Here is a 25,066-nt window from a genome sequence, read left to right as displayed (position 1 = left end):
GCTGTAGTGCTTGACAATATAAGGCGAGTGGCGAATGAAGTAGGTAATAGTGATGTGTGAAAGAACAAATATTATGTGCAAAGTTCCATGAATCCGATCGTTATTCAACCCAATGATGATTCCACCTCATCTGAATATAGCGAAGAAAAATTTTGATTTGTCTAGCAATTTTGTTGGCTTCTATTATTTTGTAAATAAGTTTGACGAGAATCCAGTGTGATTATTTGTGTTTTCATTGTATTTTAGAGTTTTCGATTCGGAAATCAACTACCTTAAATTTCGAAGTTTTTCATAATTACCTATGGTGGAAAAATTCAGTTGAGATAACTTTTTCATGGGGTGATCAATTGCTATGATTGTAAGAATAAGTAACTGAAAAACTACCACTGAAAAATAATATGCCGACGCCTATGTCGACATACTATTTTTTGCTGTTCCAATTGGTATTGGAAATACTATATGAGAATATGAAAATGAATTGCCAAACTTTCTTTGTTTCCTCAGACCCTGTGGGAATAATTCGTTAATACTGTTAATGTTAAATAAAAGTACCTTTTTATCCTTTGTAGGTCGCTTTATCAGAAACAAATGTTGTAAACGAACAAGTTACACCATTTTTGATAAACGCCGTGATAACCACACGGTGCAAAATTAGTCTTGAAAATAAAAACAAACGTTTTGGTATAGATTTCATTCTCAACATTTTTTCTCAATATCTACTGTAGTCAATTTCCTCAAGTAGCTGAGTAATGAATCATTTTTATGTTGCTGTTCCATAGGCGTACATTACTGAGTCAGTTAAAAAGTAAAAAGACAGCACTATGCATTCATAATTTACACATACTGGCAAGAGAAGATTGTGTCAGAAGTAATTCGAAAAAAAAGTCTTTATTCGTCAATTTTTTGATAAATTTCTTTCGTTTCAGATATTTCAATTTACAATGTATGCATTCAGTATGATCATGTGCGCATGTATTTGTAGTGCATATCTGCATTAGCAATATCAGTGTTTGTATTGATGACCGTGACATTTTTCATATTTCACATGTTTTCCATATCACTTTCTGGTTTGTTTTTCAATTATTTTTTGCTTGACTTGTGCTGTACAACTGTGTATATCATGAGTGTTGATAAAGTATATCTATCAATCTATCTATCTATCTTTGTTTTCAAAGGACCTTCTTCAATAATTATTTTTCTTTCAGTTCTCATTTTATCCACAGTGTGTTACTTTTGCTCTGCTATGATTTACTGGTTCATACTTAAGGTGAAAGAAATACACAAGAAGTGCTTCATTGGATATGCACTTTCTATGGGTGTCACATTTTCATTTTTGGTGACTTTTCAAACAATGAACGGAGATACAGGATGCGAGGCTGTAGGTAAGTGAAGTGAAGTAAATATCAAAAAAATGAGATTTCAGATATCTATTTTTTTATAATTTCTCTATATGTTCTCTGAAAAAAATTTTGGTTCAAAAATAACCTCGATTACAAAATTTTTGGGTAGGTACGCAGGTAGTCCAAAGTGAATGGGTTTCTTCGACCCATTCGCACACTTATTCGAACTCTACTGAATAAATCCGGCTTCTTAACGAAGCCGATTGGTTCCTTGTTGTTAGTATGGGTTGGGAAAATTTCGGATAGGCGCCCTCACCGAAAAAAAATGTGTGTTCTTACGTTACTTCATCAAATCAAATCAAATTTATTCATCACCGAAGTCCATACAATTGCATAAAAGGCACATCATATAAACTTATTGTTTATATAACAGAACCTACAAGCTACAGCAGTACAAATACAAAATGAGTATATATTTAAAGTCAATTTACATTAAAAATAACAAAAATACAAACATAAAATAAGTGTATACTGAAAAGAAGAACCGTTTGTTCATAAATAAAGGAACAATTGTACAATAAGAAAACATTAAAATATCAGTACGTTAATGATAGTGATGATATAAAATAATATAATAATAATATAATAATGTACATACACTTACATAAAAAATTCATATGAAGAATAAAATACGTTTTCTTCCAGGTATTTGTGGAGAGCGTTCCTTATAACGATTAAAACACCTTATCTTGATAAATATAACAGTTTTGCTCAATCGTTAGTCTGCAGAAAAGTTGACGTAAATTTTCACGCTTTCCAGTTGAATATTTGAGAATAAAACTACTTGATAAGATTGAAGCTTCTTGTTTTTTATATTTACAATAATTTGCATTATATACAGTGAAGGCAGTGTAAGAATTCGTAACTGTGAAAATAATTGTTTGAATGGAGTCCTTGGATGAGCTCCCACCATGGACCTAATAATTTTTTTCTGCATAACAAATATTTTATTGACATGAGCTGAATTGACTCAAAACATGAGACCATATGTTAGTTAATAAGGACTGGACAAGTCCTTAATATACCAATTTAATACTTTCAAAGACAGTGTTCTGTGTAGCTGTCTAATTATAACGTACGTAGTGCTTAATTTTCTCGCAGGAACATTGATGTGTTCCTCTCATGTCATCTTATGGTCCATAATAGTTCCAAGAAAATTCACTTGTTAAATGCTTTCATTATCGATTTTTATCAGATAACCAACATAATTGTTCACATTTTGAGTTATAAATGTCATAAAAAGTTTTGAATACATTTACTAGTAGCCCATTATAAAGACAACATTTATGAAATTCATTTGCGGTGATATTTGCCCTCTCCACTGAATCCCATGTGTTAGTTTCTGAGACCAGTACATTTGTATCATCAACATACATAATAATATGTTTTTTACATTGGGACAGTATGCCATGTCATTCATAAAGACGATGAATAAAACGGGACCTAAGATAGATCCTTGTGGTAGACTGATATTAATTGCTCTCGGTTCTGAGTTACTTTGATTCATGACTATTACTTGTATCCTATCTTTCAAGTATGAAGTAACCCAATTATTTGCCACATCTCAATACGTTACAATGTATCAAGTGAGAGTGTATGAGTGATTGTTTCAAATGCCCTACTGAGATGAAAGTATAGGGTTATCAGCCGTTCTTTCCCATTTGATGCAGCGTGGATCTGTTTAAAATATGTTTTCCGTTCACTCGTTAACTACCTGTCGTACCCCTACGAATGACAACCCTCAGAAGTCGAAACTTGTGCGAGCTAAGGATTAACGAGGTTTTACCTTTTAACGTGTGATATAGATGTAGATGTTCGTACACAAGTTTGCAATTGCTCTAGTCGTGGGTTTATTGCTTCTAAAGCTATTTTGATAACTCAATAGGAGCTTTTAGCTTTCTAAAAATGAATACAACTGAATATTGAATGAGGCATCGAAACATACATTTCGATAAAGTAGATTGCGAATCCGAAAGAAAAATTTCGATGTACTACATTATTTTCAAAGTTACAGTCCTCCAAAGAACTGTCCAAACTATAGAATCGCAAGTATTAGGTTGCATTAAGTCCGTTTTCATGAGTCTACTTTATTTTGGGAGATCTCAGTGAATACTCATTCAATTTAATCAAAATGAGCGCCATTTGAATCACTACACTTTTGCCAATGTAACTCGAAATTGAGTACTCGGGATTCGATGAAGTCGATAAAGGCCGTTTATGTCTGGTCCTGTTTCCGATGAGAGAGTAGTTATCGAAGTACTCGAAAAGATGGTAGTGGTTGGCGAGAGGTTTTTTTTTTCATAGCTCTACACCAATAAAAATATATAAAAATACATAATACATACACCTACTTGAAAAATTCAACAATTTAAAACGATTACATTCATTAATTCATTCATTCAGATAGTCAGCAACTGAATAGTAACATTTTTCCAACAGAAACTGTTTCAATAATTTTTTAAAAACATCTAAACTTTCCTTTCCTTTCATTTGAGGTGGGAGGTTATTGAATAATCTAGCTCCCATGCTATTTGGGATTGATTACTCATCTTTAATAATAGGGGAGCCCAAGCGGGGATTTCGGGATTTACTAAAGCGCGGCAGATTAATATACAGGGGGATACCTTGTACCCGGTTAAGTACCTCCACCAAATATGAGCCCCATATATGAGGCCACCTGTGAGGGATAAAGGATCAGATTAGTAAAAAAAATGAATCATCAGAAATTCTCGAGCGCGTCAGATTAAGGTAGGGCGAGTTAATTACCTGCTAAAAAGTGTATATTCCAGTAATCTGACAATTTCAGAGTGGCGTAAAGAAGGGGAGGGCGACATTCTCGAGCGTGGCTATTTTTTTTTATTTTAAAGGAAATAATTCAAGGATAACGAAAAATATATAATCTGACGATTTCCGCAAGCCAAAATAACAAAAATTCGCCGATTAAGTTTAATGCGTGCAGCTGTGTGATACCTATATTTACATCTCCGAGTTTCTATTTCTCTATTCTCTATTATTCTCTCACTCCGTCTCCACTCTGAATTCTGTTGCCATGACGCCATCACAGCTGATCACAGAGACTCGTTCGTGATGAAAATGATGATTAATTAATCAATTAATTGATGGATGTAGCCGTTACTATGATGTAGGATATCATAATGAAGAAAAGAGAAATCAAACTTTCTATGTTTTTTATCCCTTTTATTTGTAACTAACGTACTGCAGTTTCGTCCTATACGGACATTTTCAAACTTATATAGGTACTGTATAAGTTTGAAAATATCCTTGTATATTGTAACGTTACCTACAAATGAAAGTGGTAAAAAACATAGAAAGTTTCATTTCTCTTTTCTTCATTAATTAATCAATTGATTATAAAAAATTTGATTTTCTTGATCATTTTAAAAAAATTATTTTCTTACAAATACAAGTATTCTACTTGAAAAATATACACTTATTTATTTGCATGCCATTTCCTGGGCTTTTCAATTAATTAAGTTCAATGAATTTAAAAAAAAATTAAAAATATTGTTTTTGTCAGATTAAGCGAATCCGTCTAGATTAGTCTAGATAATCGTCAGATTATGAGACAGCACGTCTAAAACATAAAGATGAACCATATATACATATATATCTTAATCTGAGGCGCTTGAGTATTTCAAAATGGCGAATTTTTTTTGCACATTATAATAATGGCCGCGAGTTTGCGTCAGATCGAAATCTTCAGATTATTGAATGAGAGCTTTTTTTGTTGCACTTAACACCCCCTTAGAAAATCTGACGCGCTAGATTGCATTTTTTTTTCTTTTCACTTTCAACCCTTACGTACAACCACCCACATCATGCAAACGATCAGATTAACATACCAACATTCTTAAAAATAAGTAGGACATTGATGCTATCAATATCTCGCGCGCTCGAGTAAGTCCATGCAACAGTATTTTTTTACATATTTAAAAATCTATAGCTGCTTTCCCCACCGATGAAAAGGTATATATTATAAAACATTTTTTTCTTCTTATCATCTTAGCTTTACAACGTAATATGTCTCAATGACGCTCGAGTAAATCCCCATTTTGCATCGTGGGATCCCCTGCTATAAACGGACCGTCTGAGAATGTATATCTTTTTCCTTTCTCGTATGATAATTGTGCACGCTATCATTGAGCGTGAACTTATTTTTGTTTCGGAAAACATACATACATGCTTAATATATATAATATATTGTTCGCTGCCATGCAGCGAACAATCTCAGCACACCTAGTTGACATACCCCATGACATACTATCTAAGTTGGGAGTCTATATGAGCGGAATAAAGAGTTATTACCCGTTTTCTGGTTGAAAAATTACGCATGTTCCTGACTATGTAATTCATTGAGTGAAGCTTGGCAATAATATGTCCACATTATGACTTCCAGTCAAGGTGCTCATCAAAATAAAGCCCTAGAAATGTCATTGTTACCTTATTAGAGCTTGATAAGGGCTTGTCATTCATTTCGATTTCGGGAAAGAATGGTTGGCGAGGCAGAACTTCGAGACTCAATTTGTTCAATTTTCGAACGGTGATTTGTGGAACGTGCGGATGGGTGTTGTCGTGAAGCATCAGGATCGTCACTCGTCTGTTGACGATTTCGTCGATTTTCTCATAATAGGACTCTGCTGTGATAGTTTAGCCCGGTTGCAGAAAGATAGTGAATCACACCAGGTGCTGACCACCGTACAGTAACCATGGTCTTTTTTATTAGGTTTTTGCCTTTGGGAAGTGCCTGGGTAATTCATTGGTGTCAACTGTACTGAATGTCTCCTGTTATAGATGATCTACTTTTCATCATACGTGACAATCTAATCCAAAATAGAACAGTTCTGGTTGCACAAAAGCAAAGAAGAACAAACTTCGAAGCGTGACCATTTCTGGCGATCGTTCGAATTGTGGTACACTCACTTTTCTAACGTTTCAAACCATGAGAGCGAACGGCCAGTTCTTCCGCCATCACACCCACCGTTTATCATGTCAGTCTCCTTCAGGGCCCTCAAATCCTCGTCTAGGTCGACCACTTATGGGCTTATTTTCGAGGCAAATTTATGCGGAACAGAATTTCTGAAACCAAGGTCGAACAGTGGGTTCCAAAACACTATCCACTGGTTGATTTTTCGGGCTGTTTCGGCAGCGCTTTTTGGTTCAATTTGAATGTGGAATTGGCCGCGATGGTAGTGCGCTCAACTCACGATCGGAAAACCGTGGGTTCGATTCCCGCCTCGACCAGATATTTTTCTCTAGAGAATTTATCTTGTTGAAACTGGAATGATTCTGCAACCGTGTTAGGAATCACACGTTAAAAGGTAAGACCTCGTTAGTCCTTAGCTCGCACAAGTTTCTCAACTTCTGAGAGTTGTCGTTCGTATGGGGGCGATAGCTGATTAAGGAAAAACAGATTTTAAACAGAATTCATAGAGAAAAATTTGCCTAAAATCACTCATCGATATCGTACATTAATAAGCTCAGAAGTAGTGAAAAAATAAAATTTTGAAAAGTGTACAGAGAACAAAATTCTCTATTGATTAGTTCATACCCACGAGATGTGGATCTACAAAAGCACATGACATTAAAACAGACAAAACTTTGGTAACAACCAAATATTTATTCACGACATCAAATTCACATCCCATTTTTACTTTGGTAATCAATATTTTTCCTATAAAAAACATTGTGAGGTTATACACTAGTGACATTTCGGAAAAAATAGCTCCGTCAATTGATAAAAAATTTATAGAAAAAATGTTTATTATTAAACCAAATAGTTTCGAAGGAAGTGAAATAAAATGTGAAGGTGATGTGATAGATAAATATTGGTATTTTTATTTGATTTGTATTGTGCAAAAAAGGTGGAGGGGTGTAACTCTATTAGTGAGGGGACCACCGGTTTTTTCTTCTGGATTCGTTATCCACACGTCAAAATACGTTACTTAGTACACACAATGTTATTTTTCAAACTCGGCCGGTGCAGCCTATTCGAAATATCATCTATTTTCAACTTCAAATTCCATTTTCTCATTTTTTCAGGTGGATTATTTTCCTTCTCGATTATAACGGCATTTAGCTGGCTAACATGCCAATGCTTTGAGATTATGATCATGGTGAGGTGAGTTACAAGTTCAAATGGTTTATAGTTTCACAGAACAACAGGTATCGGCAAACACCTATATACCTGGCTAGTACCACCATATATACTCGTATTATCGACAAACATTTGTGCTCCTCTTCCCTCTATATTATTGGTTTCTCCACTCCCCAAGGTTTTGGATATGTAAATAGGGCGAGACCTTCTTAATATTTGCTATTTGTCTAGAAAATGAGATTTGGAAAGTTTCAGCTCAATTAGATAACCCGTCCTTTATCATGATGGAATTGGTAAAATTTTTTTTGCTTAAAATCGCCGTTTTTTCTCATAAAATGAGAACTACAATTATCCTATATCGGTGAAACTAAGAGTCCATTGAATGTTCGCATTGCCGAGCACAAGAAACACACAAAGCGAAAGGAAACCAGCAAATCAGGAATAGCAGAGCATGTTTGGACCCATCACCATAACATCGAGTGGTCCCAAGCTGAGATCATACACAGTGAGCAGCATTGATTTAGGAGAAAATTCAAAGAAGTCGCATGTTGTCCAACAACGTATTTACCCAAGCTAGCGTAGAGATACGCAACATATGGAAACCCATCATCAAGAGAGAAATGGCCAACTCTCGCTAAAAAGTCATCTTCCACTAAACCAGTGAAGCGAAAAATGGAAAGCGGAGATAAGTGAAAGTACTCGAATGACCCATAAATAGTCATCTTTCGGAGGAATCAGTCCAGTCATCATCCAAAAACGATTGTGTATACTAACAATCGAAACGTCGTGAAGTAACTTGGTTTGGAATCTTTATTTTTTTATTTTTTGTTCTATTTTCAATTGTATTTTATTTCACTATTATTTCATTTCAGTTTTTTTGCTTTATATAATTGTTATTTTCATCTATTCATTTTCAATTCTTCGTTTTTAGTTCTTTCAGGGATTTCAAATCATTTTGTATAATATTAGACAATGTCCGAACTAATGAAATTCAGAATTATACGCTATATACCAATCCTCACTATTCTATGAATTTGCACGAAACGAAACTCAATTCCTAATTTGTACCAACTCGTTGAGTTCCATAAGATCGATCCAAAATAAATTTACTTTTGACCCCCTTGTAAGGATTATTCTTGTCAGAATTCATATTATGAAGAAAAGTGGTAGAGCTGTCAGCTTCATGTGGGTGCCAAGTTATTGTGGCATAAAGAACAACGAGGATGTGGATAAGGCAGCTATAATGGTTGATAGTTCCAACGAACATGAAGATACACCACTCCACCTAGAAGATCTGAAGTATTATAATAAAACCAAAGAAGAATCTGACTGGCAGACTCTTTGGAATGAAACTGACGCGAAACTGAAATTCTCAAAACCAAGTGTGAACAAGCGAATCTCACCATTGAAATTGACCAGAAAATGACAAGTTGTTCTCACACGTCGGCGAATCGGTCATACAAAAATGACACACCTCTACTTGTTCCTAGGAGAACAACAACCTCTATGTATTACATGCCAAACAGTACTAACAGTACTTGTAAAATGTCCAGAATATGAGGAAACAGTAGACAACATAACATAACTGAGGCAATGAAAGAAATTCTATGTGATGATAAACGAACGTTGAGAAACCTGATTACATTTTTGAAAGCCGCAGATATAATAGATGAATTTTGAAGAACAAATAGCAAGTACGCGGCTAATAAATTAGCAGTTGATGCTGCAAAAAAATAATTTCTTCTGGTTTAGTATATCATTTTGTTTTCATTTTTTCCTAAATTAATCATTTTCAATTTTGATTGTGCTGTATCCACTTCGAAAACAGTTTTAACTGCACCCTTTTTCTATGTACCAATATATAAAGCAAAATCTGGACAGCAGATGTAATTGAATCTTACAATTTTTTTAGGTATTTTATAAAAAAAAAAACATTTTTATAAAAAGTTAAAATTTCAACCTTGATGACACACGGATTAACCTTATACAATTGAGCTGAAACTTCACCAATCTCATTTCTTAGCCAATTGACAGCTGTTAGGTCTCAAAAAAATGTCAACATTGTTTTCATGTGATCACCCTTATGTGAATAATCTTGAACAACAAAAGTCAAAATGAGTCTGAATATTTTAAATTAGAATCGAAAAGTTCACCTCCTCCAACGTCCCTACTACAACTACCTTCCTGGCTAACGCCAAGATGGACATGGAATTGTATCCGACAGACAATTATGCAAGTTACTTCACAGATAATTTTTCATCCAGCAGCAGGACGTCAGTGAAAGACAGATGATGGTAGCTGGGCTGTGACATTCTACCGCATAGGGATGATGAGGGAGGTGAAAGTTCCGAATTCAATTCGAAAAGAGTAGGAAAAGCCGGATTTCAGACCACCCACTCTTTCACTTTTGCAATCACCCAGTTGACCAATCAGAAGCCACAGCGCATACAGCGGGAAATTCAAATTCCATAAGAGGTCTGTATGTCTATGTAGGAGTGAAAGAGGACGGTTTGACGTGTGAGAGAGATGGAGATAAAATTGAATTGTAATGAGATGATGACGTCGACGATGATTAGGAGAGTCTAACGTTTCAACGTGCCAGAAAGACACTAAGCCGTATCTTCATTAATAATAGTCGGATCGCTACATGTCAAATGAAAGGGAAATTAATGCAGAAAAATAAAGAAAAAATTATAATAGTCGGATTGTCATGTACAGCACGTCAAATGAAAGGAAAATGTATCAACAGAGAAAATACTAAGATGATGTGACATGTCAGAAGGGCACTAACTGGTATAGTCGCATCTTCAAGTGTAGCTTATGAAAGAGAATTGTTGAATTTATTGACGAAGAAAAAACAAAGGTGTGGTTAAAATTTCACTAAGCCGCATCTTCGGTAATAAGAGTTGGATCCATCGACGAAGAAAAAAAGGGGTTTCAACAATTTTCATTCACGGTCTCTAGACGCACGTTTTGCTAACCAATTTAGCATTATCAGAAGTTGATTAATTTCTATGCTTTTTCGTATGAAGGTTCATTTTTCAATTATGATACAAAGTGACGTCGGCCATTCAAAGACCAAGGACAAAATCGATGACCTATTTCGAGGACCAATTAGGGTAAGTAGTTGTTGGTGGGGAAATTTAAGGAATAACAGGTGATTGTACTGATGAAAATACAAACATTCCATTTGATATGCTACACGTGACGATGCAACTTTTATTAGTGAAAATAGTGCTTAGTGCCCTTCTGACATGTCACATCATCCTAATTTTTTCTTCGTCGATAAATTCTGCAATCATTTTCTCTTCATTTGACGTGCTGTTCGTGACTATCCGACTATTATTAACGGCTTAGTGACCTTCTGACATGTTGCGCTAGCTTTGTTTTTTCCTTGTTGATAAATTCTGCATCAACTTATCTTTCATTTCACGCGCTGAACGTGTTTTTTTTGTAGGGTTTATAAAAAACAAACCTGGGTTCAATTGCATCACTGGCTGTCTGCAGCAGAGGTTGCGCAGTAAGCGCTTCTCGCCATAGGCTCAGTCTCAATTTACCCATTCCTACTTCGAGGTTTGCACCACCCGTGCGCAATCGTAACATAGTCATTAACGCAACCTCCTTAACGTACAGGTCCAGAGGCGTTAGACCCGTAATTAATTCCATTGCCGCGGTTGGTGTTGTTCTCATGACTCCTGTGATGTTTAAACAAGACAATTGCTGTATTTGATATGATTTTTGGATGGCCGTTGCTTGTAGAACTTTCGGTCCCCATGCACTGACTCCGTACGTTAACATAGGTCTTATTATTGCAGTGTAGATCCAGGTGACCACACGGGGTGAAAGACCCCATGCGCGTCCCACTGTCCTCTGACATTGCTTATAAGCCACATATGCTCTTTTTGCTCTACTCTGTAAGTGGGAGTTCCATGTTAGTTTCATGTCGAGGATAGTACCAAGGTATTTCACCTCTTCAGAGAAGTTTAGTGTTCTTTTGAAAACTTCGGAGGGGCCATTCGGATATATTGCACCTTCTTTTTTTTTTTTCGAATAATTCTGCATTTTTCCTTTTATTTGACGTACTGCACGCAGCGATACGACTATTATTAGCGAAGATACTGCTCACTGTTCTTCTGGCCTTTTGGATAACACGTTAAAACGTTATACCCTGCTAATCATCGTCGACGTCGTCATCTCTCACTCTTACACTCACACACCCCTTATGGAAGTTGAATTTTCCGCTGTGCGCGCGGTAGCTTCTGATTGGTCGACTGGGTGATGGCAAAAGTGGGGGAGTGGAAGTGATCTGAAATCCGGCTTTTTCTACTTAAATATTTGTTTTCTCAGTACGTTCAAAGATGTTTCTCAACCATTATTTAAATGAGTATTCAGTAGGTTGAGCCAACCAGAGATGAATAATGTATATGTATTTTTGTAGGAGATTCAGAGAAGAATCTAATGATGACCGGTTTCGTTTTTACATAGCTGCTACATTGATAATACCCATACTAATTTTGCTGATATCTCTCATACCCACGGGAGAGCCAGATCTCCCAGATCCATTTATAAAATCAAATGGAAATCAGATGTGCAATTTTGAGGGTGAGCAAAGTGGATTTATTTGTCTTTCGTATGAAAATGTGTATGTATTATAAAATATTTTGGAGATGTTAGGAATGCAGATTTCAAAATTTTATTTATCATAATTCTGCGTAACCTTTTCAAACGTTTACTTCATGGGAATTCATTCAAGAGATGTTTTCTACTAAGGCGTAGAAAGGCCAGACTCCACGGGGAAAATTTCGACGAACACCTGAGCTGTCGTGGCATTTCAATGGTTGAAAACTGTTGGAGAGAAATTTTCAAAAAGATTTGTGGCCATTCTATTCCTTCGTAGTTTTCTTCATAAGTTAATTCCTACATGTTTATTATTTCAGGTGCAAACGTGCTATTCTTCTTCATAGTAGTTGGAACTTTATTGATATGTTGTCTCCTTTTTTTGATGTACAACTTTTACCAAGTGAATCGAAACGAAACAAAATTTCGGAACAACTTCAACTGGTTAGAAAAAAGAAGCCAATTTATGTACATGTGAGTATCAACGGGGTACCAAAGAAAGGTGGGAGAAATGATAGAACACATTATTTATACAAGAAGCTCTACCCTGCATACTCTGATCATTGAATCGACAATTGCGACAGAGAAGGTCAACTTTGTCTAGAAGGTGTCGATATTCAGCATATTCAAAAATATTCGAAATAATGAGTGATTTTTTTTGCTGGTATCTTTTTGGCAAGACTGTTTTTGACAGATCACGCGTGAATCGTGTCTTGTGTCATTGTCAAACTTGTTCAGTTTGGTCTATAACTTGACCATGAATCGACTTACGAATGAACAACGCTTGCAAATTATTGAATTTTATTATCAAAATTCATGCTAGGTGAAGAAAGTGCATCGTGCACTTCTTCCAATTCATGGGCAGTTTCGTCGGCCTACTGAGGGAGCTATTCGGAAGCTTGTGACTAAATTTCGAACCCAGTTTACATTATTGGACATTAAACCACAAACACGCATACGTAAAGTGAAGACCGAAGAAAATATTGCGGCTGTATCCGCCAGTGTCCATGATAACCGTGAAATGACGATTCGCCGCCGTTCGCAGCAATTGGGTCTCTGTTACTCCACTACGTAGAAAATTTTGTGAAAGGATTTGGGTATAAGATACACCTGGTGCAAGAATTGAAGCCACAAGACCTCCCACAACGTTTAACATTTGGTGAATGGGCGCTGGCAAAGTTGGCGGAAGATCCAAATTTTTATCGAAAAATTGTGTTCAGCGACGAGGCTCATCTCTGGTTGAATGGTTACGTTAACAAGCAGAATTGCCGCATCTGGAATGAAGACCAGCCACAAGCATTGCCAGAGCTACCGATGCATCTCGAAAAAGTCACTGTTTGGTGTGGAATACGGGTCGGTGGTATCATCTGGCCGTACTTCTTCAAAGACGACAATGACCCGAACGTTACTGTGCCCAAAATGGAAGAATTTTACATGCCTGACATGTGGTTTCAACAAGACGGTGCCACATGCCACACAGCACGCGAAACAATGGCCCAATTAGGAGCCGCCTTCGGTGAACAGTTTATCTCAGGTTTGGGGCCCGTCAATTGGCCACCTAGAGCCGCGGACACCATTTGCATGAAATTATCTTCGAACATTAAATTATGTTGATCTTTCTATCAATTCCAATAAATATTTCATGAATTTTTTTAAATTTTTTGTGTTGTTTTGGAAATGAAATCCTATACCTCTTGAAAAATCATCCGATAAAATAAATGAATAAATCGATACATATGAGGTCTGTTGAAAAATAATGTGAATTTTCATTTTTCTTAAAATAAATTTATTTATTAATAAGTTTCTAGTTGGTCCCCTTTAAAGTAGTCCCCTCACAGATAAAATACCTTTGAGCCAGCGTTTTCACCAATCTTTGAAGCAGTTACGATATGCACTTATTGATATGTCCTTGAGCTCTCTTAGCGATTCAGTTTTCATCTCCTCCATCGTCGTAAATGCCGTCGTTTCATGGGTCTCTTCAATCTTTGGAACAGAAAAAAGTCGCAGGGGGCTGAATCTGGTGAATACGATGGCTCAGGCAAAACGCCGCCCTTTCATGGATCTCTTCAATTTTTGGAACAGAAAAAATTCGTAGGGGGCTAAATTTGGTGAATACGGTGGCTGAGGCATGCATCGGTGTTGTTTCTGAGCAAAAAATCACGAATAAGCAATGTCCAGTGAGCAGGTGCTTTATCGTGCAAATCGGTATCGCCGTTGAGGTTATTTAACAGTTCTTAAGCGATGCTTATGCGATGGTTTTTTAGTAAAAATTCAACAATATCAGAACGAACTGTCACAGGCGTCATGCCCAAAATTTCTGAAAAAATTGCATGGTATGAGCAAACCGATATGCCGACATCTGCAGCAACTTCTCTGTTGGCGATTCGATGATTCTCCATAACAATTTTCGAGCGAATGTCTGTGGAAAGCTTTCCCCACTTGTAAACATTTTTATGACTCAAAGTACAATCACCGTATGCCACTGTCAACATTTGCAAGTGTTTTTGAGCACTTGATTCCATTTTTTCACAAAATTTGATGCAAATTCTTTGATCCATTTTTTTCGATAGCAGAGATCGCCGAACACACGAAACATCTGAAACTGTGTTGGAGACTAGTGTATCAAGCTAATCGAATACACGTAGCCCTTAAAATTTGTTCATTCACTCAATTTTTTGAACAGACCTCTAATTATAAATTAGAGTGTCCCGCCCTTTCTGTTTTTTTAAACACGATAAAGTCAAAAACTAACGAATGGATTTCCAAACAGCTCTGACCATACTTTTTATACTTCTTACGCCAGACCTCAAAGCTTATTTCTTGAATCCCACGGGTGGTAACATGCTAAGTTACTATACAGTTAGTTGAGGTCATCTGTCAATGTCGTTAACTCGGTTCTGATCAAGTGATCAAATGTAGCTTGTGAAAAAAATGTTTGTACTCTGATCCACCCTTCAAAATAATATATCAAACGATAAAACACTCATAACATTCCATTGATTTTTCCAGATCTCGTTCCTGCTTTTTAATTTGGTTGACATCGACCATCTGGATAGTGGATATAATTATAAGAGAAACAGGTTGGTTTTTTGGAAATCCTGATGTTTGCGACGTCATAGAATCTCTCCAAGGAATATTCACAGTGGCGATTTTCGTAACGAACAGATATACGAGAAAAGAAATTTGGGCGAAACTCACCAGTGATTCCAGCGCCACATCCGAACATCGCAAGCGCCTTGGAACTTTCAACTGGATTATGAGTCATTTGTCTTTGAAAAATAAAAGTTCTCCTGAGAATCCAGAGGAAGAACGTGTCAGTGTGGATAAATGAATGTCAAAAGTTTTAGGATTTGAATGAATATTATTTGGTACTCAATTTGAACCAAACATAAAAGATACTTTTCTGTCCTTGGTTCTTCTCATGCAGGATATCGTCGATGACGTAGAAGATCGGAGATATAGGTTTTTCCTATAAAGGAGTTTTTGAAAGACATTCGAAATAATTTATTGTTTTTTCAATTCATGCAGATTTTCATGTGTTAGCATGTGCTTCATCCCATCTTTTCATGTCGCACTTTCCGGTATTATTTTCCTTGATATACCCGCCACTACCTATAAATATTATCACACAATATCTGCATGAGTATCAAGTAAATAATTTTGTTTTTCTTTCGTTATTACACAGACTGAATCATGAAAAGAATGATTTCTGGGGATGATTAGCATATTTTTCAAAAAGAAGTTCATAAAAGTGTGTAAGCCCTAAGTTGCTCCATTTTCAGAAAAAGTTCAAATTTCATTTGATACAATAACCGAAAATTTTCAAGTGATAAGTCAGAAAAGAAAGAAATAAAATATCATAAATACAAAACACTTAATTAGTCATTAGTTATTTCTAAAATAATATGAAAAAAACTTGTCAAATTTTGCAATAGTTTCCAGTATATTGTATAATAATGTCATTAGGAGCAACTTTTTGCCATGTCAGCTGGATTCAAGTATAATATTTGAATAAATTGAAAAGGTAATATTTTTAGGAGTAACTAATTTTTGGGAAAGAAAGTTTTTGGCTTTCTACTATTCCATCTTGATACAAAAAACTGTGGGAATCTTCTAAAGAAAGGAAGAAAGCAATCAATTTTGAAAAAAGTAACTCAATACACAGTAGTGTACATCATGCAAAGAAGTAACTTTCAGACACAAACTGGAAGAAAAAGCCCTCCTAAAACAGCTACTTTCATATAAACATTGAATTACACGGAAGAAAAATCCTTTCCAAACAGTAACCAAAAAGCTCTTTTCTCTACTCCAAACATTCGTTATGGAATTAAATCAGATATCATTCATAGGATTTCTACACAATATACTGAATAAAAGGTAAAAATGTCACCTACATGAAATATTCTCGTCTTCAATGGCAGACATCGATGTTTCGACTTGTCTTTGGGCTTTTCAGTACCAATCTGAATAACGTTATAAGAAAAAACAAACAATTTTAATTATAAATTACGATTTTTATGTCACGGAATAAGTTTGATCTACATATGTCATCTATGACATCATAATGGCATACAACCCTTTCAATTTACACAAGATTCCTTTTGGATGGGATTAAATCAAATAAGTTAATGAATGTCATTACGATGTCATCGATAACATAAGTAGATCAAACTTATTAAGTGACATAAAAATCGTTATTTATAAATCAATACTGTGTTTTTTCTTATAATGTTATCCAGATTAGTACTGAAGAGCCCTAAGGCAAATGTTTTGCAGCGAAACATCGATGTCTACCAGTGAGAATGAGATTGTTCCATGTAAGTGAAATTTTCACCTTTCATTTAGTATACTGTGTATAAATTCTGTGAATGATATCTGATTTATTGCCATGACGAATGTTTGGAATACAAACTGAGTAGAGAAAAATTTTTTCCTATAATTCAGCGTTCATGTAACAGTATTTGTTTCGAAATAATTTTTCTTTCGTGTAATTCAATATTTATATGAAAGTTGCTGTTTCGAAAGGGTTTTTTCTTCCACTTTTTTGCATGATGTACACATCTTTGTATAGAGTTAATTTTTTAAATCGATTGCTTTCTTCCTTTCTTTGGAATATTCCCACATTTTTTTATAAATATGGAGAAGTAAAAAGCCACAACTTTCTTTGACCGAAAAAAAGAATAGTTTGAAATGAATTTAAAAAGGTAATGCTCAATGTATGTATTTGTTTTGGTGACATATTGTATGTCTGTCGTTATTTATTTGAACTGTATAAATATTTGAAGGCTAATAAATGTCGTATCCAAAATATTTCGATCTTTGTCACTTCCACTTCGGGTAATGAAAACTTAAACTCTCAAAAGAACAAATAAAACAACCGATTATAAAGCCAAGAACAATAAAAAAACAATACTCGTATATCTGTTCTGAAGTAACACACTTATACAAATTTTCCTGCTCCCCAGGCTTCGTCAATGATGTTTGTAAGGATCTCTGCTGACTGAAACAAACAAAGAGCCTCCATCCAAGAGCTTCCAATGCCGCTTGACTCGGACAGTCAAGCGGCATTGGAGGCTCTTGGCTCCTACCGAGCAACGTTTAAATTGGTAGCAAATTGGCAAAAACGACTCTCCTCGATAGGAAGACTTAACAGATTGTCTCTGGTCTAGATTCCTGGCCATACTGGCCTGTAAGGCAATGAGGTTGCTGACTCCCCTGCAAATCAGGGTGCTGCAAGCAGCTTCATCGGACCAGGGCTTGACATACAAATATGATCACCCGGATGTCAAAAAGATCTATGGACTTCTGGCAGAATCTTCCAGGATTGGCTCACTCCAAGGCGTTTACTCACCCTTTGAAGCTTGATACCAAACAGTTGGTGGACTACACAGCAGTAGAGATGAACTACGATGTCTAACAGGCCTTCTTACAGGTGTGTCGCCTCTGTTTGGAAAATGATTAAACAGCAGAGCAGATACTTTGTGCTGTTTTGACAGTTCGTCAGAGCCGTACTCTTACCATCTGGCCTGAAAGACCACTCACCATACAAACTAATCGGCTTCGTTGAGAAGCTGGGTTTAAAAAAATCTGAAGCAAATGGAACTTCAAACGTTCAAGCCAGTCTCTATATACCTACACAGTAGGTTTAATGGACTGACGCCTATCAGAAAACAACTACTCCCCTGGCTAATACCACGAAGGGTGTTGGATTATATTGGATTTCCGATAGGCGTCAGTCCATTAAACCTACTGTGTAGGTATATAGAGACTGGCTTGAACGTTTGAAGTTCCATTTGCTTTAGATTTGTTTACTGCCAGTCTTCAAGCATAGCCCATTGACTAATAAGAAAGTTTTTCTTCCTTATTCAGAGGAATCGGGCAAATACGGATATGCAGTTGGTTAGTACCTCGTCCACTAGATGGAGTGACATTTTTGATGTTCGCTCCAACTTCGGAAGAGGAATGAAATACTCTGAAAGAATTCCGATTTTCAATTGTGGAATATCATTGACTTTAGGTCGATGATGGTCACTATCTTGCACTGATGAGTGGCTAATAAGCCCGAAACCGGTCTGCAAGTGTGCCCGTTCCATAATTGAAGGTCGACTCCTTCAGTTGTATTGCCAATTGCATATGCAGGACATTTTCTGTGAAGATTCCTGCACTGACGCCTGTCTGATATAATCCAACGCCCTTCGTGGTATTAGCCAGGGGAGTAGTTGTTTTCTGATAGGCGTCAGTCCATTAAACCTACTGTGTAGGTATATAGAGACTGGCTTGAACGTTTGAAGTTCCATTTGCTTTAGATTTGTTTACTGCCAGTCTTCAAGCAAGGAAGAATACCCACTCATTTGGACCTGACCTCACTTAACCTAACCTGACCTAACCTCCAGCAGTGTTGCAAATCCATTAAATTTGTTTTGCGAAAAGTTCATTTCAAGAATCCGCAAAATAAGTTCATGATAAATGAACGTACAGTTGAATCATAAGGTTAAAAATGCATCTCTACCTGAAGCTTCACAAAATGCATTTCAATGATACACATCGCATTCAATTATGTCTACCTTGGTTGCAAATGAAACATCAGGCCCAAAATCCTGAACACCTCGACTGAAAAATTCGAAAACAGCGAATAATGTGTTTGATCAAATGATTACGAAACAAGAATTGCAACATTCTTCTCGACGCCTGTTTCACCAACCAATAGTGCTTCTTCAGGCGTACTTCATCTCCTGGAGACGTGCGACAAGAAGAGTATTGCAATTTTGGTGTTCAGGAACAATACTTTTATTGGATTGATTTTACGCCAGGGGTTCCAAATTTACCATTCACTCCACATAGAATGATATTTGTTTTATTCTGTCACTTTTGGAAATAAAAAGACAAAGACAGAATAAGACATTTCGAGAAAAATATATAACATATATCGATTGGTAACTGGTACAGAGTGGGCCAAACTGGACACTTTTAAAGGGAAACTCCTGTTCTCAAACTAGATTGATGAAAACTGATGGACGTGTCTGGGGGTCAAATTTTATGACAAATATAATGGTGAAAACCGCATATCAAGTTACAGACTTCAAAGACTTCAGAAAATCAGTTGGAGGGAAAAATGATACATTCTTACTGCAACAGCATGAACAGGTGTTTGAGTTTGGTGAATAAGTAGGGAACATTCTCGTTCATCATTAAAACCTCGTTCTTGAAATTTTTCGTCAAGAACAACACTTGTAAATTGCTATTCATGTAGCAAGTGTTTCCTAAATGATCCAATCCAATTTTCTTCTCAAAATTTTCATGACAACTCTACTGATTCGTAAGGAAGAACATGTTTCACATATTCTGCATCAGAACCATTTCTCAAGCTGCGATCGATTCTTCCAAGTGAAGAAGGGTTTCGCAGAGGGATTGATTCGGCTCTTGCTTCATGAAGCTCTTCCACTGAAAGGGAACCAGAACCACAATGACTACAACTCATATTTGGCAGGCAAGAATAACCTAAGTCCATTGACCGCACTGAAAAAGAAGAAGGTGGATCAATCATTTGTGAATTAACCTTAATAGGAGACTGATCAATATCCACATATCTCGGCTTGTTTCGAAGAGATTTCAGTTCCGTACTGAAATTAGGGCAATGCATGGGCAATGAAAATTATGTGAAGGGGGAATAGTTCCAAGGACCGAAGCAGCATTACCACGTTGAATAGCGATAGTAATTCTATCAAAAAAGACGAAGAATGGTGATTTTCCGTTGCTTGGCCTATTCTTCCAAGTTCATGAACGAATAACAGAGACTCCGGACCATAAACACCAAAAGTTTCAACCGCTCCTGGATGGAATAGATAGTTGTTACCAAGATTTTGGTATTTTTTTTTTTAATTTTTCGCCAGACAATGCTGCGGTACCAGAAAACTTCGAACTTTCGGCTAGATGGGAAGCCGCGACCGTTATCGATGGAAAAATATTTTTAGCCAAAAATGTAGCACACTTGATATTTGGCTGCAGTCGTCTTTGAAATACAGAGCTTTTAGGTTTTTCGTGTAGACTTTGAATCCACACTTTCATCAAGTAGGCTTTGGAAGATGCGGCGATAAAACAGGATACAAATCTTTAGTGGTAGCTGTCAAATTTTCATTTGAGCAGTGAAGACGCTCTTCAATTAGTGGTTTCTGTTCAATTTTCAAACACATTCGCAATGAAGTAGGGGAATATGATAGTCTGTTTTATACAAACCGGGAAAATGCAGAAACAGCAAACAATTTGTTTCATGAGAGGTATCCAGAGAGAAGACAACCTTTCAGAGACATTTTCGCAGGATTGCGACACAGCCCAATTAATGGTTGCCAGTTTGAAAAAAAGGCCAAGGTTATATCATTCAAACAGGGATATGGAGTTGGAAATAGTCGTTTCAGGAGCTGTTGAAAATAATCCCAAAACGTCACCGCGAAATTTGAAAATATCAGCAGGCCTACCAAGAAGTAACGTTAGGAAGATTTTGAAAAAAACACAAATTCAAGCCATTCAGGCCAGAAGGGTTCATCAACTCAGGCCAGGAGATTTTGAACGCCGCATGGCTTTTTGCCAGTGGTTCCTGGAAAGTTGTAATCAAGTGCATGATTTTTCGTTAAATTATATTTGGACTGACGAAGCTTATTTGAGCAGTGCCAGCATTTTCAACCGCTACAATTCTTATACTTGGGCACAAAAAATCCTCATTGTAATGTGGAGCAGAGACGACAAGGAAGATTTGGATTTAGTGTGTGGGCAGGTGTTTTTAGGAGTAGAATAATTATTCTACTCATTATACGATTATAATCGGCTCATTAATTTATAATTATAATTTATAATTTATAACATCTCATATTGCCGCTAATGGAGCTCAGAAAAATGTATTTTGAACAAGACGTGTCTTCGCTTCACAACACTAACATTTGGATAGCCAACGAAGGACCTAACCGTTGGCCGGCCAGGTCACCAGACCTAACGCGTATGGAATTTTATCTCTGGGGAAGTTTGAAAGATCTTATTTTCAAATTGCAAAGTTTTGCTTCTCTCACTCCTACTGAACTAATTAATACCACAAATAACATTAAGAAAAGGTGTCGCCTGTGACGAAATATATTTCATTGTTTGTTCTCTATTATTATTATTATTAGTATTATTATTGTTGAAGTATAATTTATTAGTAGTAAATCTATACTAATCTATACTAGTATAAATGTGAAAATTTGTGAGGATGGATGTATGTATGTTCGTGGCTCTTTCACGCCTAAACGACTTTTCTTCAAGAGAAAACACAAGCAATACAGGAAAATCCTTAAGGCGCTCTCAAAGAGGTGCCTATGCGAAAGTAGCAATTCAGATTGGATTTGAATCGCTGGAGATTAAATCCATTTGGGAAAACGTTCTCATGAAGTTTACTCCACATAAACGCAGTTCTCCAGATGGAAGAGTTCTTAATCAGCGAAGTTCAAGGTGTACTGAGTTGAACTTCAAAACAATGAGCAGCCACAGTCCGTCGCGTATTTCTCATATGTACCGCTCTTGGTGGAATCAAGTTGAGTCACTTGAACACCTCCCGTGAAAGTAATCTATAGAAGAGAGACAAAGCTCCAACCTTTATTCGATGTTCCAATCTATCAAGGTTGCACGTGATTTTCTGGATGGAATTCAGCAACTTCAGGGTATGTTTGGGGCCAGAGCTCCATACATGAGAACAATACTCCAAAGAAGATCGCATTTGAGCTTTATGAAGCATCACAAGTTGCTGGGGTGTTTTCTGGTTCGGAACAGTGTTCCAAGCTTTTGAGAAGCAGTCTTTGCAATTCCAGCGACATGATTGTGCCAAGACATATTGAACGGGTTACAGAATAACTATACATATACAGAATAACATATAGGCTACAATTTACAAAGGTTTTGTATAATTTTGATAATAATATAAATACAGATACTTTTTTTACAATGCACATATCAGAATAGGTGTCAAATTCTTATAAAATTGATACAATTGTCGTTTTAAGTATTTAATATAGATAAACTTTGTCTTTTACACTAAGTAATGTGGACGAATCGTTCAAAAGTTATCACAATAACATTAACTTGACGCAACGCAGTAAGCTATTGTACGTCGCGTCTACTGTAAGATGACGGTAGACGATGCGCAGGGGTAGAGGGGCGGTCTAAGCAATGAAGCGCCATCGCCAAGAACGCGATCCGAACGCGTGAGGGCAGAAGTCGTTGACGGTTGTATTAAATTAATCCCTCTGACATTGAGAAGACAGCCTTCAATGTTGAAGGAGATCATTATGAGCACTTGAGGATGCCAATAGGCCTCAAGAACAGTCCAGCAACGTTTCAGCACTATATGGATGAAATCCTCAGAGATCACATTAATAAGAGTTGTTTAGTTTACCTAGATGATATTATCGTCTGCCCAAACGCGGGCAGACGTTCTTGACGGTTGTGTTAGTTTTGCGCATTTATTTATAGGTAATATAATTCGATTCTCGAAGCTATTCATCACTTAGGGCAGTTGGCAAATTACCCGCTCTTATACATATAGCCGAAGCTAGTGAACCGAGAATCCTGAAATATAATAATAATGAAGATCTTTAATTAAATTTCAGTTATATTCATACATGTAAACTAAACAAAAGTAAATGGGCGAGATTCAGTATGGCAATCGGCACCGGAAGGTACAGACTGACATATGTTCTTTTGTACCTTCTGGTATGCAGGTAGGTTCTTTGTATAGCGAAAATAAGCGTCAAGAAAGGGAATCAGGAATTTCCACACCCAAGGGGGAAAATAGGGGTTCAAAGATTGTATTGAATTTCGTCAATTTTGATGTTGGAAACCTGAAGTTTTGGGTTGATTAAAAAATGTTGTCTGTTACGAAACTTAATGCGACAAACCAAGTTCTACGCGGGCGAAGCCACGGGAAACAACTAGTATAGTATAAATTGTTATCATTGAAACTATGCGTTTTAATTACTGCTGTCAAAAGCTTTCTCAACATGTGATAGCTACTACAGAACAATTTCTTTCTATTTTATCGCCGCGTCGTCCAAAGTCTACTTGCTCAAAGTGTGTGTTACAAAGTCTACATGAATAACCTAAAAGCTCTGTATTTCAAAGATGACTAGCAAAACATCTAACGTTCTACATTTTTGGAAAGATAATTTCAAACTCTATTGAAATATGCAGGAATATATATTAAAAACATAGTTTTAGTTTTACATCAATAACTATTGATATGTAATTTCAAAAATAAGTTTTTTACCCCATTGAATTTTACGTGAAAAAGTGATTTAAAAATATTTTCATAGAAACGTGGATATCCATTCTATGCTTTTGATATTGGAATATTGTTTCAAAAACAAAAATGAATCCTCACTTTCTTGTTCAAAGGTTGCTTCATTTTATCACGCGAACGAAACAAGGGAAGTATCGATATGCATCTACTTACTGAATAAATTCATAGAATGTGCCAAGTTTAGCACATCAGCTAATATTGGATATCTGATAACAGGTGTGATACATCAACTAGAACATTTTCGTTAGTTGATTCATACAGCCTTGAGGGCTATAAACACAACTGATCACTTGAATTTATATCGATGTGCTGAAGATTGCGAACAAGTGTATCCGATTTGAAATGTCAAAAATAACAGTTTCACATACCTACCAATTCTACATCTTACACAACAGCTATATGTGGGGAAATCCGATTTCGTTATGTAAAAAATCTGGTAGGCGTCTTTCAATTTCAACCAACGAAACTCTCGACAAGAAATATGAATAAGTAGTCTTCAAAAACACAAGGTATTTCGCAGTGAGGCGATTAGCACCACATTTGTGAATTTCCTGTGAATTGATTGAGTATCGGTGATATAATCAATTGCATTTCAGTGGAATCAAGAGAGCATTGACTCAATCGAGTGTGACGTGAACGATAAGATTAAATTGTGTAAACCCAGGGAAAAAAGTAGGAACCTGTAGTAGTGAGTTGTCAATGTTTAGACACTGCCAGCAGTTGAGGTAGTCGGCAGCTATAATTACCTCAAATAAGTACCGGCGCCATGCACATTGAGAAAATAAACAGAATGCGAAGTTCACAAATGATCGTAATCTGCATAATTATTTACTGTCTACGTTTTTGTGAAGGACAACGAAGTGAATTGAATTCGACGGAAATGTTTGAGGTGAGTTTTTTTTTTAATATTCCGTATCGGCGAAACTGAAACGAAGTGTTTATTTATAGTGCGCTATCGTTATTTCCATTATCAGATGGGATAGACCATAATATATGTGAAACCCTGTGTGAATCATGACCACCTCACAAGATGTACCATCGAAATGAATTGATTTCGGTTTTGTATTGATTTTATCGCGAATAGTGGGGTTATATTCATTACCATGAATTGGGTAA

At 36.3% G+C, this 25,066-nt stretch overlaps 2 protein-coding genes across 4 annotated transcripts in view; both read left to right on the top strand.

Moving 5' to 3' along the window:
* LOC111507889 (uncharacterized) overlaps positions 1-17,442 on the top strand; it is a 32,301-nt gene extending 14,859 nt beyond the window's left edge. For all 3 annotated transcript variants that reach the window (XM_023163269.2, XM_023163268.2, XM_074181973.1), the window contains 5 exons: positions 1,206-1,382; positions 7,461-7,539; positions 11,954-12,117; positions 12,453-12,606; positions 15,142-17,442. In XM_023163269.2, coding sequence (XP_023019037.1) covers positions 1,206-1,382; positions 7,461-7,539; positions 11,954-12,117; positions 12,453-12,606; positions 15,142-15,463 — 896 coding nt within the window. In that variant the 3' untranslated portion in view covers positions 15,464-17,442. The remainder of the gene's footprint in view (positions 1-1,205; positions 1,383-7,460; positions 7,540-11,953; positions 12,118-12,452; positions 12,607-15,141) is intronic.
* A 6,766-nt stretch (positions 17,443-24,208) lies between these two features.
* The window catches only part of LOC111510070 (uncharacterized), a 55,822-nt gene continuing 54,964 nt past the window's right edge, over positions 24,209-25,066 (top strand). Inside the window, exon 1 of the mRNA XM_074182244.1 lies at positions 24,209-24,839. Within this exon, the coding sequence (XP_074038345.1) occupies positions 24,717-24,839 (123 nt within the window). The 5' untranslated portion in view covers positions 24,209-24,716. The remainder of the gene's footprint in view (positions 24,840-25,066) is intronic.

Source organism: Leptinotarsa decemlineata, unplaced genomic scaffold (assembly GCF_025532065.1).
Source record: "Leptinotarsa decemlineata unplaced genomic scaffold, Ldec_3_MD MMD2_tig00026328_RagTag_RagTag, whole genome shotgun sequence".
Classification (NCBI taxonomy): Eukaryota; Metazoa; Arthropoda; class Insecta; order Coleoptera; family Chrysomelidae; genus Leptinotarsa; species Leptinotarsa decemlineata.
This window is presented reverse-complemented; position numbering and strand designations above follow the sequence as displayed.